The sequence below is a fragment of the Pipra filicauda genome, unplaced genomic scaffold (assembly GCF_003945595.2).
Source record: "Pipra filicauda isolate LSUMZ 115617 unplaced genomic scaffold, ASM394559v2 scaffold497_size843975_pilon, whole genome shotgun sequence".
Taxonomy (NCBI): Eukaryota; Metazoa; Chordata; class Aves; order Passeriformes; family Pipridae; genus Pipra; species Pipra filicauda.
In genome coordinates, this window is record NW_024104639.1 from 587,085 (window position 1) to 605,470 (window position 18,386).

General features: G+C 35.3%; 1 protein-coding gene across 1 annotated transcript in view; it reads right to left on the bottom strand.

Moving 5' to 3' along the window:
* Positions 1-18,386, bottom strand: part of CSMD3 (CUB and Sushi multiple domains 3) — a gene marked incomplete at its 5' end in the record, with an annotated part of 538,890 nt that overhangs the window by 291,653 nt on the left and 228,851 nt on the right. The window contains 2 exons of the mRNA XM_039386640.1: positions 10,964-11,076; positions 16,873-16,976. Of these exons, the coding sequence (XP_039242574.1) occupies positions 10,964-11,076; positions 16,873-16,976 (217 nt within the window). The remainder of the gene's footprint in view (positions 1-10,963; positions 11,077-16,872; positions 16,977-18,386) is intronic.

Genomic DNA, 18,386 nt, shown 5'->3' on the forward strand with positions numbered 1-18,386 from the left:
TTCTCACTTTTTCCCTTTTGATTCTGTCCCCCATCCTGCTGCATGGGGGGTGTGGGATTTAGCTGCCTGCTGGGGTTAACCTCAACAGCCAGGCAAATCTACAGCATTACATCTTATAGGTATTTTCTCTAGAAATATGTTACAGAAAATGCTAACCAACAGCAAACTCAAACAAAAATCAGCAATAAATATAAGATACAGTCTACTCTAATATACAATATAGTTAATTAATAGAAGTTTCTCAGAACATGAAAATATATGATGCAAAGGTACTGCTGATGTAGTTGTTTTCTAGCATAATAGCACTTACAGAAATTAATTATTGGCTTGGAGGAAAAAGAAGGGGAAAAAAAAAAAAGAATATTCTCAGGGCATATGCTTGTCAATATGGAACACTGAGAAGTCCAAGCTAGAGAACTGAAAAATCTCAACAAATTATGCTGATTCTTTGGAGTGTTTTAGCTAGAGTATTTTGAAAAACCTACCTACCTACATACATTTTTAATTTAAGTTCTCACTGTATTTTAAATATAGTGCTGACCTGCTTGTAGCTATCCTACATGCTGAAATATACAAATCAAACCAACAAGCTTCACTCTTAATGCAAGCAAGTAAAATAAATTTTTAACCCTCTGTTTCATGCAATGCCAACAGATGAAGAAATTAATCAACCACTATGCCGTGATGTGACATCAGCAGACAAACAGATGGAAATCTTGTGTCTGCCACGCTTTCACAGGCTGATGTAGCAGGAAATATATCTTATTGTTTTGAAAGCAGACACCTCCAGAGACTGCCACACACAGATCTTCACCACTGCAAGAAAGTTGGTGCAATGCAGCCAGGAGGGGAACCTCCATCAACTCAAATTCAAATGTGGTAAAAGGAGATTAATCAGGCATCACAAATTCTCAGTGTTGTAAAATATGCAGAGTGAAGAGCCAGGTTTGAACTTGGGAATCATGGCCAGTTGGTGGAGGACACAAAAATTACGTATTGTAAACAATGAGATAGATTCACTTAGAGATAAGAAAGATATTAAATATTGCGACAGAATTCCATACACATGGCACTTTTCAGAGCTCTTCAGGTTAAGATATCCTAACTGCTATTCTATCATATTGGGCTTTCTAATTCTACGCTTTGCCCAGGAGAATCTTCCCAAAGCATGAATTGCTTTATTATTTATATATATGTGTTCTTGCTTTCAGTTATAGAGATGAAGTTCAAAAATGCTCATACGAAAATTGTAACTTAACTCCCACAAATAAACAAGCAGGTCTGGGTAGATTTGTACCCCCAAATCAGAGGTAAATGTAACATATATATTTAATGCATTAGACAACAAAACTAATTGCAGTTAAATATACATTCAAGTGCTGAAGAGGACAAGTCAGAGTAACAGCTCTTTAGCCCAGAGTCTTGCTTTAAGCAGTAGTTAATACTTAGGGACATAGCAAAAGATGACCTTTCCACGTGTAATGTATTCATATTGCCCAGCAGACTAAGGTCAGAGCAGAGAAAAGCCTTCCTCTCTTCTTTATGGATAACACGACTACAAAAGGTTGGATTGCTAAATGCTTTTAATTAAATGTTATAAAGCAGAAGACCTATCGTTTTATTGAACAAAATTAAAGAGTCCTGGGAGTCACCTTCAAACAACAACTTGTCTGACCAGTTCTCCACTGATAAGAGGGGAGTTGTAGAAAATGGATCATAAGTTGTATGCCATGAAAATAATTACCTTCCTTTTAACCAAACAAAACCATTAAGTAGAAATATGAATATTAAATTAAGTCGTCTTGAATACAAATAACCTCATTTTTAAATCAACTTGGAGAATATTGAACAACACTAACATGCAGAGAATCACAGAATAGTTAGGGGTTTGAAGGGACCTCTGCAGATAATCCAGCCCAAACCCCAGTGGTTCCTTGAGGCTTGCCTGTGTTCCGATTTGGCTCCACTTGTCTGGAACTCCATGCAGCTCAGCTGGGCTCAGTTCCCCTGGGGTTTGGGCTCAGCTCCACACTGGTTCTGATGCAGGGGCTGTTCCCGAGCACACAGCTCGCAGAGGAGCGGCTGCAGTAGTCACACAGTTAGTTTTACTCTCTTCTTCTCTCACACTGTGCTGGGGGTGGCTCCCCGGGGGTGGCTCAGACCCCCTGGAACGTGGCAACAGTTACATGATTCAGTAACAGGTACGACTTCTCATAACTTCCAAGACACAGGATGGCGGTGGCCACTTTCTTGGTACCAGTCCAAGAGTTCTTGGTAGTGAGGCTTCCTGAATTGAGAGGCTGCAGCAGCCGGTGTGTCTCACTCCTTTTCTCTCCATGCTACCAGCAAGAAAAATGTGGTTCCAGACAAGATGGAGGGAGTTCTGCTTCTGCCCAGCAGCATCTTCCTCTCCACGCAACCTACACCCAATCTTGGCCATGGCTTCAGGGAGGGGTCTGCTCATAAGGAAACAGTTCCTCCAAAACAATGTCGGAAAAGGGAATAAAATACAAGAGTTACTTAAGACCTTTAAGACCTACTTAAACCATGTTTTAGAACTATTTGTAGTTCTAAAAGGGCATTTGAGGAAGTGCAAATGGAAAGTTCTTACAAATATTAGGATCTCTGTCATAAAATGACAGGGGTTTTATGCACGTTTGCTTAAAATATAGTTAGTTGATGGTAAAAGAAAATGGTCAGTTTTACCAGAGAAGAGAACTCACTAATAGACTTCTTCACTATCTAATCTGTTTCACTGAATTACAGAAAGGGCAAGGTTAGAAAGGACTACAGTGGGTCATCTGGTCCAACATCCCTGCTCAAGCAGGGTCATCCCAGAGCACATTGTACAGAACTGCACCCAGACAGTTTGCAAATATCCCCAGTGAGGAAGACTCCACAACCTCTCTGGGTTATCTGTTCCAGTGCATGGTTACTGCAGAGTAAGGAAGTTCTATCTCATGTTGAGGTGAGATAGTGTGCACCAGTTTCCACCCACTGCCTCTTTTCCTACTGCTTGGCACCACCAAGAAGAGCCTTTTTCCATCCTCTTGACACTCTCCCTTCATATACTTATCGACATTCATGAGGTCCCCTCTCAGTTGTCTCTTCTCCAGGCTGAAGAAGCCCAGCTTGCTTGGCCTGTCCTCATAAGAGAGGTGCTCCAATCCCTTAATCACCTTTGCAGCCCTATGTTGACCCACTCCAGGATCTCCATGTCTCTCTTTCATTGAGTTGAAGTAGATAATATCCACTGCTCTCTCCTCATTGATCCAGGTAGCTGTTTCATGATAAAAGGTCTTCAGGTTGGTCAAGCCTGATCTACTTTTAGTGAATCTATGCTGACTATTTCTGATCACCTTCTTGTCATCAATGTCTTCCAGAATGAGGCACTCCATCACCTTTCCAGGGACTGAGGTGAGGCTGACTGGTCAGTAGTTCCCTGGTCCTCCTTCTTTCCCTTTTTGAAGACCAGGGTGACATTTGCTTTCTTCCAGTCTTCAGGCACCTTCCTGATCACCAAAACCTTTCAAAGTTGGCTGTGAGTGGCCTTATTATGGCATCTGCCAACTCTCTCAGCATTCCATCAGCGCCCATGGACTTGTGCATGTCAAGTTTGCTCAGGTGTTCTCTAACCCCACCCTCCTTAATCAAGGGAAAGTTTTCCTTCCAAGATCCCTTTACCCTAGTCTCCTGGGTTAGAGATCCCTGAGGACTGGTATTGTCAGCAAAGACCACTGGAAACAAGACATTTGATTACTGCCTTTTTTGTGTCCTCTGTTACCAGGTTCCCCCCTCTATTTAAAAATGGGCTCGTTATCCTTTGTTTTCCTTCTGTTATTGGTATATGTGAAGAAGCCCTTCTTGTCCTTGATACTGTTGGTCAGATTTAATGCCAGATGGGCCTTGGCCTGCCTTGTCTCATTTCTACTTACTCTGACAACTCTCTATATTCCCTCCAAGTGGCCTGACCCTCTTCTATCTCGTCTGTATTTCCTGCTTATGCTTGAGTAATGACAGGAGTTCTTTATTCATCCATGCAGATCTCTTGTCCCCTTTGCCCAGTTTCTTGCTTTTTGGAATGCAGCATTCTCAAGGATGGTTGGAAGTGATCCTTGGATATCAACTAACTTTTTTTAACCCCTTTTCCCTGCAGTGCCTATTCCCCTGTGATTTTTCCAAGACCTTTGAAGAGGCTAACATCAGCTCTCCTGACTTTCCATGGTTAGAATCTTACTTGCTGCCCTGCTTCCTTCTCAACCAACACTGAACTCCACAATGTCATGGTCACTACAGCCAAGGCTGACCCCAACCTTCACACCTCCAACAAGACCTTCCCTATTTGTTAGTATGAGGTCAAACACTACACCATTCTTTGAGGGATCCTCCAGTATCCATGTCAGAATATTGTCATCAATATTTTCCAGGAACCCCCTGGACTGTTTAGGATTTACTGTGTTGCTTTTCCAGTAGATGTCAGGGTAGTTAAAGTTATTGTTGGACAATATATTGGTAGATATGATAAAATACAAGGCAAGCAGTGAAATGACAAAGCTTGCTGATCATACTAGATTAGATGAAACAACGATGACAATCACCTGTGAAGAAATAAAGGTCCTGCAAAACTGAGTAAGCAGTAAAACGGGAGATTAAATATATGGTATTTTCTAGGAAAACAATAAAAAGGCATCAGATGAAAGTAGTAGAACTATAGTGAACAAAAGGAGATACTTCATTGAAATGTCCATGACATAAAATATTCAAAATACTAAAAATGTATGTGGACTTGAGAGGAAAAATAGACAAAGTCATGGATGAAAAAAGATCCATCAAGTTTTACTACTATAAATACACTGGATTTAGGAAGTCTCTATGCCACAAACTGTTAGGGAGTAAAAAAGTATTTTGAAGAAATATCACTATATCATGGCTTGCTCTCTTTTCCTTATGTCATACCCAGTTAAATGAATCTTTATCATGACTCTATACAGCTTTTCTCATATTATTATAATCTAGGGATTATAAAAAAGGAAATTTTGTGCTGAATATATTGGTTGAGAATTAGATAAAAGTATTATTAACATATTTGGATAATACTGACTGAGTAGGGTCAGAAAAAGGTAGCAGTGAATTCTGGCCAACAAAGCAGGAAAACACAAGAGTAAAATACAGCACCAATTATCATCTTAGCAGTAAGTTAACAATCTTGAATTACAAAACTTGTCAATAACACACTTTCAGCAGAAATTGAATCAGTACAAAGAAAGCTGTGCTGTATTAGTAAACTGTTGCTTAGTGAGGTTGCACAAAAAGAAGTGTTTAAATCTTTTAAAATTTTTACTAATCATGAGGCTTACATGGGTTAAAATAATTTGCAGGGATTTTTGCCATTAATATGAATCTCTGCTTGTCATTCTTTCTGCAAAATGAAGTTAGGATACACAAGAAATAGAATTGGGGGTATTAGAATCCAATTACATAAATCATTGATATGATCCTGTCTAGTTACTGCACCACAAAACACGCACAAAGAGAACAAACACACAATGAGAAACACAGAGGAGTGTGGGTACAAAAGCAACAGAAATCATCACAACAGTGAAAATACCACAAGAGAATATATACTGAAATTGATAAACTGAACAGAAATGAGAAATTTGTCATAGATTTAATTCCTGATTTTGATATGCAGAAAGGACAAAAGCTTCACTTCCCCCTTTCTCACAAAAGGAGGACTATGTAGTATTTAACTAAGAAAACCACTTCAAATGTCCTGTGAAACCCAAAACCAAAAACTACATAATGAAACTGTCCACAGTCTCACTGAGAATTTTTTTTTTAAGTTAGCCTGTAATATTAACAGCAAGAATTAAAGCTATATTTTTCTTGGTAGAATGAACACGAAGACATATGTTTCATAGGTAAGTTACTCTCACAACTTGTGAGACCTTTCTTAAGCTTGTGTTATGGCAAATGTATCTTATTTCACATATACATTTGAAATTCATGTTTCCCAATAATGGATTAAACTATCTGCATAATTCAGATCATTCAGTATTCTGTCACCAGTAAAAAAGCAAAGGCTGTTGAGCAGTTAGTCATGGAAAAATATCTCTGTGCCATCTGGGACAAAAAAACCTCAGATGTGTCTGCAACTCAGTGCTTACTGCTAGGAAAATAGGATGAAAATGCGGATCACGAACTCCAGAAGGCTACCCCAGGCTGCCACAGTGGTTGAAGCAACATGAAAGTCATGCTTTAAGCAAAAAGAAATCTTTTGAAATACTGGGTGTCAGAGTGTAAATCCCATATCCTAAAATTAGATCATTGATGTAGAAAATTGAATAAGCAAGTCTACTTTGCTTTAAATTCATTTTTTACCTACACTCCTACCTAACTTGGCATATGAAACAATCCTCTTCTATAACTTATCATTACACTCCAGTCAACGTAACCTTCTTTAACTTTATTTTCTTAAGCAATTAGATTAGAGTATATCTGATATATTATTGTACAGATTTTGTCCTGATAGGAGGTAGAACTATCAGAAGAATCTACTGTTTTAAGAGGTCTTAAAGAGCATGTAGCCAGTTATTTAGGGAAAAATAAAACCAAGACACCACACAAAAAAAAAATTCCCTCAGATTTGGCCACAGCTCAGAAACCGAGGGTTTGATATCAGGACCCAACAGAATTACACTGCCCTGAGGATAGTTTCTCCTGTTTCAGAGAACTCAAATCTGACCTAAACAGAAGTTCAGCTTTCCCACATGGTCCTAATACAGAATAGTTTTGCACTGTGTTTACATTACTGATTTAATTTCTTAAAATACCTTTTTTTTCTATTAATTTACATCATGATTATTTACATTATTCTTTAATTCCACAAATTCTGTCATACAGGTTTTTTTGAGAAAGTGTATAAGAAATATTTTGAATTTAATCTTGCACATATGTCCAAAGTCACAAAAGGAAGCTTGTGTATATGAAAGCTATTGCATTTAAAATTCTCATGTATAGTTTTCCAAGAACTGTAAGATTCCATCACTAGATTCTCAAGGGTTTTTGTGAATTTAAATATATTCACAATTCTCCAAAATCTTACGTCACGAAATTGGGTTTCTAGTGTTTGAAGGCTGTGCCATGGTTTTATTTGTTTGTCTTGTATTTTTTGGAGCTCTTTTTTATTCAATTATAGATGAAGACCATTCAGTTCCAGTGTTTGGATATGTTGGAGATTGTCTCTCTTCTATTGTTTAGATAAGTACTTCTTTCCTCTTCACCATGGCTTTGGGAATAGAAGTGCTACTGTGACAATATGGCACCATTTCCTGAAATATTGAAGGATCCAAAGTATTCATGCAACTTGTGAACAGTAATTAAAAAAAAAAAATCCCCAAAATTATGATTTGAAAATAATTAACTTAAAATTTCAGATTTCTAAATATTCCATGCTTTTACTTTATAAAACTACATATATATTCGAACCGTATAAACAAACAAACAAACAAACAAAGCCAGCTTATACAAGTGAGGTAACAGATAAAATGCATCTCTAGTAAGGCAGTGCTTGTATTTCTGTCCTGCCCAATCCTGATATTCATTATTCTACCTTCCTAATTAGTTTTATTCTATGGGTTACTGTAAAAGGAATTTCAAAACAACAATGAAAACTTATTTACTTTAAAATACTTTCTCCAATACTTATATCTATTTTTATATTTAAATAATTACAATGGGATCTACCTATTAAAACCATAAAATAACTCCATACGCAACATCTTAATGTACAAGTAGACACATAATAATGTACAAGTAGACACATAATTTTATTATTTCAGAGAAACTTACTAGATTGTCTCAAATGGCAGATACATAAAAGTGAATAAAATATTAGTTCCTATAATAATATAAGTTTAAAGGAGTTACTCAGCTGAAAACTGATAAATGCGGAGGTATTCAAAAATTTATTTGTCTATTTCTATAATTAAAAATGGTATGGTATATTCAATTCTATTCCAGTCAGAAAGGAAGTGACCTTCTATCTTGCACCTTGAGCAAGTATACCATTTTGAGGGGCACTGGGTAATGACCTTTACTTCCTTCCATCATATTCCATGTAGGATTTGGAACAATCTATATTTTAAAAATGTCTGCCAGACTCAGAACTAAATGTCAATTACATTGAAGAATGTCCTTATGAATTCTGATGGAATGAGGCCTGTACATCTCCACTACCTCCAGTTAGCTGAGTCTCAGAAGCACTAAAGCAGATATTTCGGCATCAAAACCATTTAGTGATAAATTATTTTAGCTGTTAGTAGGTACTGCTATCAAGTACAATATCAACTAATTAACTCCAACATAAGCAGGTCTTTAAATTGAAATAATAAAAGATACAGTATCCATACTATCTACGAGTATTTAATTATGTTTTAGTGGTTTTACTTTGGAAAAGCTTTATAAGGTCCTGATAAATGCCCATTAGGAGTTGGATGCTATTAAATTGCATATTATGAGTTACCTCAAACAAGTGTAATTTGTGCCTTTCAAGATTGCTCCATGATGGAAACTAAAACAAGGACAGTGAGAATGATCAGAAGAAGATTCCATTCAAAAATCAAACTGCTGAATCTAATCTAAAATGCTAATTTAATTGTACCTTTGATGTAAGCAGAAACTTACAAGACCTTATTATATAAGACATAAATAGATACAGAATCAGCCATAATTAGGTGTCTAATTGGATAGTGAAATTTGTGAGGTGGAACAAGTTAAAGGAATAGAATTTCATCTAGCCAAGAGATGTACAAGCAAGTTGGGCGTACTTGTACTTGTATGCCTAACTTAGTAATTGGGAGTAATTCACAAAATTAATAATTAATAATTCATGAAATCAATTAAACTAAAATGTCTTCTGACCCTGACTCCTAGAAATCATAATTCTTTCAAGTAATTCTTAAAAGTCTTTGAAAAGAGAAAATTCTTTAAAATTCTTTGATTCTATAAAGAATTCAGAGTTCTGTCATAGCCCTGAATGCATTGTTCTAACATAAATACTCAGTTTACCTCACTGGACTTTCTCTCATCTTCCAATTCATTAATTCCAAAACTTAAATTTCAGAATAGCTGATCATCCAAAATACTATCCATTTACACGTTTTCAGAGCTTACCATCTTTACAAGAAAGAAGTTCAACACAAAGGAAAGACAACAGAAATAGCAACCACTTCAAACCTGACTTGCCCTTGCTACTCCTCCCATTTCGTTTTATGAACATTGCCCAATATTTCTCTAATGAATACATCCTCTCAGGGATCTAAGTGAAGGCAATTTATATAAAAAAATTATCCCATATTCTGGATTGATGGGGGGGAACCCACAAAATAAAATGAAACCAAAACAAACCAAAAAAAACCCCAAAACAAGCCCCACCACACAGTATCTGTCCCACTGAATGCTTGATGCATTCAAGTGCTATTTAGTGAACTAGTGTAAACTACCATTGTAAGACAAGAAAGAAATACAGGCTCAATATCTAGGCACGCAATCACAAAATTGATTATATGGAGATGCTGTTGTGAATGTTCACCCTTTCTGTATCCTTCTACCTATTCATATTTGATTAATTTTATTCTTGCAGAACTATAGCTTCTAAGAATAAATGTAACTCATGAATAAAACAAGACATAGTAGTACATTATAAGAACAGACAATAATCCTGTGCCTTCTGCAAACTAAAATTGTTGCAAGCAAAATTAATTTTACTAGAAAAGAATCCTGTAAATAATAGAATCAACAACTTAACCTGTGCAGATTATTTGGAGTTCAGATCACTCAGCTATGTTTCAAGTTTTGCTATATTAACAAATTCTTAAACTTGTTTATACTATTTATTTTTCTTGCCCCTTTCAACAGCTGGAATGCGGAAATCCTTGTTCTTAATGGCCACCATACAACAGAGTACTAAGATCTTTCTGTCTTAGTCTACAAGATATTAAGAGCGAAGTGCACTCATGCCATACCACTATGGGGCTTAATAGACATGGAAAGCCAAAGGAAAGTTATGGACAGAAAAAAAGCCAACAAGTCACATTGTACAGGTTTACTCTCAGTACACTTATTCACTCCATTTTCCCATTCTCAGCAACATCAGCTCCATTTCTAATACACGCAGTCACTGGTTTAACTTTTGTCTTTCCCTTTCTGTTGAATAATCACACTTTCTATTAGCTGGTTTGGGTGGTAGGCAGAAATCATTCAATTAAAAAAATTCTTACAAGAATACATGCAGCTCTGTTAAATGTAGTATAAGAATAATACACATAACTAATTCTGTAATAATATAGAACTGCATATGTATGTATGTATATGTTGTACTTTAGTCTTTGGTTGACTTTGCTGTTCATAGTCTATAAAAACTGCCTATTCTCCCAGAAATGTCAAATAGGAACAGCTGTTTTATATTGGGCATTATGCACTTGAAGATCATAAAGAACATTATTAGGTAAGTTGTCCTTTGTCTTGGCTCAAGCTCAGCAGAAATTCGAGTTCTTCACTTGCAGTGTTTTTTTTTTCTGTTGTGATAGGCATAATTAATTTTCAAAAAAAGTTGGAAGTATTCATTTGTTTTACACATTTAGCTTTAAATAATCAAAGAATTACTTCATTTTAATATTTTTCAATATTAAATACCATAAAATAAAGGTAAAACTATATGCCAAAACCCAACTGCTGTAAGAACACAGCAAATAAAAGCTGTGCAGTTTCATGTGACATAAGACCTTTAAAAGAATAAATTAACTTTTTTCTATTTTTTTTAAATTCAGCTTGCATTTTCCTGTTTTTAAAACTGAAAGAACTGGAAATAGAATTCATCCACTAATATGAAAGAAAAACATTTCATAATATTGTCTTAATTTTTGGTACACCATTACATGTGCTTCCAGTGTTGTATCATTACCTTTGTAGTTAACCTTGAAACCAATTGATCCCACACTTTCATCCGTTTGAAGGTGCAACCACATCTGATTGCTCATGCTCACAATTAAGTCTGGTACAAAGCTCCCAGTTAACCTATAGATAGAAAAAAAAAATCTGTAAAGCCATTTAAGTAACTAGATTTTTTTTCTCTTTTTGTAAGGAATCTAAACAACTATTTAGCATTTTTTATGTTTTATAAATTCATTGCATTCAGCTCACACTAATTTAGTTATCTCCCAGCTGGCTAGCCAAGACAGCTCTCAAGTTTCCAATGACTGCAAATTTGATTGCAGCCTATAAACACACGTAACTACTACTCACGTTGTGTTGAAATATTTCAGTTGCTGGTCCAGAAAGTCACGTAACTTCCCTAATCCTGAACCTTATCTGGCAGCCCTGTGTGCATGACTCGGGTACGTGCAGGCATATCAAAGGCACTAGAAGCCCATAATGAGGCATTACACTGATTCTTTGATTTCTCTGGTATACAACTACTCACTTTGGAATACATGCCTTGCATGTTGAAAAGGAAGCTGCTATTCTTATATAGCAACACTATTATGATGGTCCATGTGTTGCCTGCACTCTCTCTCCTCCCCTCATCACCTCTACCACAACAATGGAAGAACAGTCTGACGTCTGCTTCTTCATTAAGAAAAATAACAAATGTCACAACTTTAAACCCTTCTAATGTTGGTTGCAGGATGGTGATTAATTAGAAAGAACTAAACTTGATTTTTCTTTTTTATTTTTTTTCACTTTTCATATTGTTTGCAAAAATTTGCAAGTCAATGCAACCCTAAATATTCATTCTGTTTACTGAATGAAATAATATGATAGCAAAAAGGAAATGTTGGGAAAGCTGCAGTTTTATGTCATATTACATTTTTTTCCCAAAACTTTGTCTCAAATTTGGTAAGAGTTTATCATCTGGAACAGAATGCTGAAAAGTTCGAAAACATTTTCCATTCTTGTAAAATGGATCATAAGCACAAGACTGCATAAGAGTGCAAACTGTTAGTTCATTTTTTTCACAGTTGTAACCATTTTTTAAAGATAGCTGAAACTTCAAATGGACTATTTTAAATACATTTTGCAGTTAATTTTAGTTCTCCCCTCTGGTCTTTTTTAGCTTGTTTCTGTATGAAATGCTCTACTGTGGGAGAAATTCATGTCTGTTTCCCACATCTGTGTTCACAGATGGAGCTACTACAAAGCCTCTTGCCAGAACAGAACAAGTAAATGCCTGGCCAAAACGTATTAACTGCTCATTCCTGCACTAAGGGAAAGTGTCGTCAGTGAGTTCAGTCTTTGCCAAACTAGTAGATTAACAGGATGTTCCTCAGAAACAACACTGATGTAATGGCTAACAGTGTTTTGTAATTGTAACTGGTGATTGACAGTATATTTTTTGAATATTAAGGCCATTGAGAATATTTATCTCTGTTGTGTCAGACAGAATAATTCCTATGATAAACACTTATCACAATAAATCACTTGTTGCTCTATTTTTAAGTCCTTCAGGATCCCTGTAAGAGAGTTGGGAAGGGGCCACAGAGTAATGAGATTCAGAAAAAATGGCATTTAAGAATTATTTAAGATAATAACACAATTCTTAAGTTGTGAATTATTCTTTCTTTCTTTCCATGGATTCATGTGGCTTCCTCTACCCTGGATTCACTACCTGGATTTCTCTCCTGGAAGCAAGTTCTTACACCTTCCTTTTCAAAAGATGAACAGTGAACACTGTCAGCAGTAGAAATGGAAGTATGTGATTATGAAGTCTCTCTTTTTATTAAAAAGCCTAACAGTTACAATACTCAGCAGGGTGTTTTCCACCTCTTCCTCTACGACTCCAGAACTACACCTCCCACATGCTAGTGACACACATTCTCCCCCTGAGAGAGTACACTGAAGGTTGGATTAGAGGATATTCAGAAGATTCCAACACTCTCCATTTGCAGAAGACAGTCTGTAATATGGGAGATTGGATGCATGCACACCCAACACAGCAAGCATACGAAAAGATTAAGAATGGGTTTCATGTCTTGTGCACTGGATTTTCCAAACGTGTGTTACAGGAATCCGTGCCCAGATGCATATTGCGTTTAAAAGTCACCTGCAGCAACTGTCAGACTACCTGCTGAAAGCAAACTTCCAAACATCCTGAAAAAGTGCTGGGACTGATGTATGAAAGAGCATCCACCATTTATTTTCCTTCTACCCCTCTATCCCTTGGTAATAACGCTTAACACATGCCTTCATATCAGTCATCTTATCAAAGAGACAAAAAAATGTATAGCTTTCAGTTCACCTGTGTGCCAGACTCACCCTAGGGTGGAGCAAACTCACATTTTTGGGTCCACGTATACATAGGCTCAGAACTACAGGCACTCAGGGAAACTTAATGACAAGTACTGAAAAGGCTTTGCAGTTTAGCTACTTCTGTGATTAACATCCACAGAGTAGGAATAATCAGGACTGCAATTATCAATTTAGGAAGCATAGTTCTATTGAAATGCCACTTAACTTCAGTTTTCAGTTGTGAACCTTCCTATCAAGCAGTGCCCAGTAAAACCAGAGGATTAAGCACTTGGATAGGTTCCCTGATTAACTGATAAATTGGAAGATAAATGTTTTGACATTATCAACATGTAAACCAGATATATTCAAACTAATATTCTTCAGCAATTTTCTGGAGGAAAGATAATTATTTTAAAATTTTAAATCCAAAAATTAAATGATACAACAGCTGATTTATTTGTTATGCATCATATCTCAGACAAAGTCTGCATGGCCCACAGGAGAAAAGATTTACATGCTTTTTACAGTACTCGATTATGTTCCATCTTCTATGTAATTTTTTATGCATTTCAATCCTAATAACTTCACCATTGTTACTTCTGATCACAGAATAATCATTCCACTGGTAAACAAAAATAATATACTTGTGATTTATATACATTTTGATTATACAATGTTACTTAATATTAAAACCCCATTAATTAATGAGGTACCTCTTTTCTGCTTTTCCAGGATCACTATAGTAATAATTCTTTAAAATTATTTACCTAGTTATTTACAGAACAGATTCTCTTATCATATGTTAACACTTGAAAATTCTAATTAACTTTTTTATTAAAGAAAATTTTTCAGAATTCCTTTACATTTGTGACAAGTTTAATACTGTATGTTCATCATTTCTCCCCAACTAAGTGTTGTCATCAGAAATACTTTTATAAAATACTAACATGTTCAATGAATTACAAGCTGGACAGAATGTTTTACCACATTACTCAAAATTTAAAATATTATTTTACTGTGCCTCAATGCATACTGTAATTCAGTAATAATACTTCAGTTAAATTTTAATGAGACCTGGTGAATTGGTACTTAATAAAGGTTCTTTCTACATGAGAGAAGATTCCATATAGTTTAGGAATCTAAGAATAGCAAAATTGAATTCCAGCATTATCAGAAATATATTTTTAATGATTGGTACTGCCTATAAAATAAAAATTACAGTATTTCCTCACTTCTCACATTTATTATTAGAAGCAATTAACACATCTACAATCCACTGAAGAGACTTTGCATTACCCTAAAGCAACTGAACCTGAAATACTTGTGCAAATCCTGGTCTTCTCATTGCTAAGAGTCAGATATTTAGGCTGGAAAAGACCTTTAAGATCATCAATTACGACTGTTAATCAAACACTGCCAAGTCTAGCACTAAACCATGTAATTAAACCACATCTACACATCTTCTAAACACCTCTAGGGATGGTGACTCCACCACTTCCCTGGGCAGCTTCTTCCATCATTTGACATTGGAACAATGTCCCATGAATGCTTCTAACACTGGTCAGGAAAAAAAGGCCATGGAGAGTGTGACCACCTTGATAAATGAGAAGGGAGAACTCGTGACAATGGATATAGAGAAGGCTGAGGTACTCAATAAGTTCTTTGACTTAAGTCTTCACTGGCAGTCTGGCTTCCCATTTCTTTCCCCTACCCTCTAGGCGGGAGCTGGGGGAGAAGGTCACTCCCACTGTAAGCAAGGAGCAGGTTTGAGATTATTTGACAAAACTGAAAAGCCAAAAGTCTATGGGGCCTGAAAACGTGCATCCAAGATCCTGGAGAAACTGGTGGATGTTGTTGCCAGGCCACCCTCCATCATATCTGAAAAGTCATGGCAGTCAGCTGAAGTCCCTGGTTACTGGAAAAAGGGAAACATCATTCCCATTTTTAAAAAGGAGAGAAAGGAAGATCCAGCGAACTACAGACCCGTGAGCTTCACCTCTTTGTTTAACCTCCAGCAGATCAACACACCTGACCAACTTGGTGTTGTCTGCAAACTGACTGAGGGTGCGCTCAAACCCTTGTCCTGACCATTGACAAAGATATTAAACAAAATAGAACAGAACAAAAAAGATAGAATGATTACAAAACCAATTAAAAAACTAGAAGGTCAGATAATCTATCTTCTGAATGACAAATCTGAGGGGGAATTCATGATAAAAATCTGCAAATCCTGAAAAAGCTGTATGTTCTGTTCAAAGCTGTAAAACTACTAATATTAATGAGGTGAAATTAGGACAGAGAAAGAGGCAAACCTTGGTTTCAGGGTACTCAAGCAAACTAATTCTTGATATCATTCTAATGGTGAATAATGGAAAACTGCAATACACAAAGTTGTTTTAATACATTTCCATTAAATATGCCATAGTGAATATAATTCTAAGGAATCCTAATTTTGCTATTCTTTTTTTTTTATGATTAAACATATTTTGTACTAAACTTTTCTCACATTTCCTTCTGTTCGTATCTGTGTTTTAATTTCTAACTCATTTGAACTAATGATAACATGAGGTACTTCCTGGAGGTCAGTTTATTTAAAAATAACAAGTAAATAATATTTGGCCTCTAAAAAAATTATTTTCTAAATATTAGACAATCCCTTACAAGCAAAATATGGTTTCTAAGCAATAAATCACACTTTCGGTTTGGATTTTTTTTTTCATAAAATTGATTCCCATTTGAAAAAAACTAAATACAATGTAATTTAAGAGGCATTCATTTCTCCTAGAAAATACTGAATTGTTTACTCAGAACAGAACTGGAGCTACATAAAATGACAGACAACAATACTAATTACAGTGTTCTGTATATTTTCAAGTGACTGTGGAATGAACAAAAATTAGTGCCACAAGTTTAGTATTTGAGAAATATGGATTCTGAAGTTAATCGGTGATTGTTAAGTATATCGGTGATATGTCTAGATATCTGGGCTCACATATTCTAAAAGAATGTCAATGGATGATAAGAATCTTATTCAATATTCAGTGCTTCTTTGAAATATGTGGTTTAAGTAATATCCTATTCAGCCTTTCTCTGTAGTAATTTTCATCACTATATTAACTTGCTTTTTGAGTTATCCATGATAGTCAATAAGCACTTAAAGGTCAGCATTCTATAGCATATCTTTTGTCATGTTAACCTTGCTAGGAGATTGTAAAAGTTTGTGTATAAGTTGTCCATTTATCTATTTTCAATTATGTTCTTACACACTTTCAATTTGAGAACACACTTATAAACGTGGCACAGTAGCACCTAAAATTTACGTCTACACATGAATGTCCAGACTATGCATCTTAAAATCTTCTAATTTTAGCTTTTCTTTTTCTTTTGTGATGTCTAGCTCATCTCTTTCTGAACTTAGAGCAGTAATTATGTAACAATGTATCTAAACTGTCACCTTCAGTAATTTTAGAATCTCAGTAAGATTAGTTTTTGTTATTTACCTGATCCTAATAATTATTTAGTCTCACCAAAACCACACTAATTACATTCTTCAATGCATACAAATTGTAAATGCAAAATACTTACACTTGAAGCACAGTTTTAGGATCACCCACTTCTCCTCCGTCACCAATCGTCAGTGTGTCATAACCAATCTCCAGATCAAATTCTTCAAAATTTATCTGAATAACCTAGGAAATAAAATAAATAAATATATTTTAGAAATAAATAATTGTAGTTGAGAGAAGAGTCTGTAAATAAGATTTTCATCAGTGTAAATAAAATATATCTTCTAATTAATAATTGCACGCAACTTTAGCATATTCTACAATAAATTATTGTAATTAACCCAAAGGGTTTGGTTCATAATAACTTAAAGGTATCATCACTCTGCTGACTTCCTTAAAGCACCATAATTTTACTTATTTATGTAGGTTACATGTTTATTACAGTTCTGGATAATTGCATTAGATTTTGATTAATATATACTCAAAGGGCAATATAACTAATTGCACTTTGTGCAATACAACTGTCTTCAAATACCAACTAAATAATTGTACCTCACTGACTAAATGCAGCGAAGGTGAAGAATATAATTTACTCCTGACATCTGTAATCTGGCTCAAGTAGGATAGAGAGGCATCAAAAGTAAAAGTAATTTTCTTAGTAAAATAAAAGTATCAGAAACATGGCCATTTTTAATATCCTGTACGTTAAATCACTGTATGCATATTTATGCTGAAGGATAAAAAATTCAGCTGCATTTTAAGAAAACAATGAATTTTTCACTTAGAGCAAAATTCAGCCATATTATTAGAAAAGAAAATAAAGCACATTGTTGCTACCCAAGTACTAATCATGGTTACTCTGTCGCTATGTAAAATAATAAAAGTTTCTCAAACTTTCATATAGATAAAAATGACAAAATATTTATATGCAAGAATTTTTAATGCTTTAATAAATTGCCTTTAATGACAGTTATAATTGAGAACTGAGAGTGTTTGTGGTTAAAGACGTGGATTCTGATGGATTAATATCAAGTCCTTGAAAGCTCATATTACTTTGTTACACTGGGGTTCTGGCAATTAAAGAAGGACATGTTTCTATGAACAAAAGCCAGGACAGGAAAGCTGGAAAACTGATGTATGTTATGAGGATTGTAACTTGGTCCAAAGGGAAGAGAAACACTTTCCTTTAGAGGTGTAAATGGGAATATAAATACACTGAGGAACAGTCAGTTTGGCATATTCACATATATAAATATGTTTGCCCATGTGTATGTGTGTATCATAGCCCAGGGACTGCAGTCAAGTACAGAGAGTCAAGAGGGCACAGATAGACAGGGCATAGGAAATTGTGTAGGGAAGAAGCTTTGCTTTAATTGAGTAAAGCAGAGAAAACCACTCATAAATCTTCTTAATCTTAGTTTAAAAAAATATTTTTGATAGTTTGTGCTGTTCTAGTCACAAAATTTGTAAGCCTAAACATAAGAATTTAAACAGAAATCCACATCTAGATTTAAGGTTGACACATATTCATTCACAATTTAAAAAAAAAAAGTGTCTTACTTTTGGTCTACTTTAAAATTATGTGTAATTAGA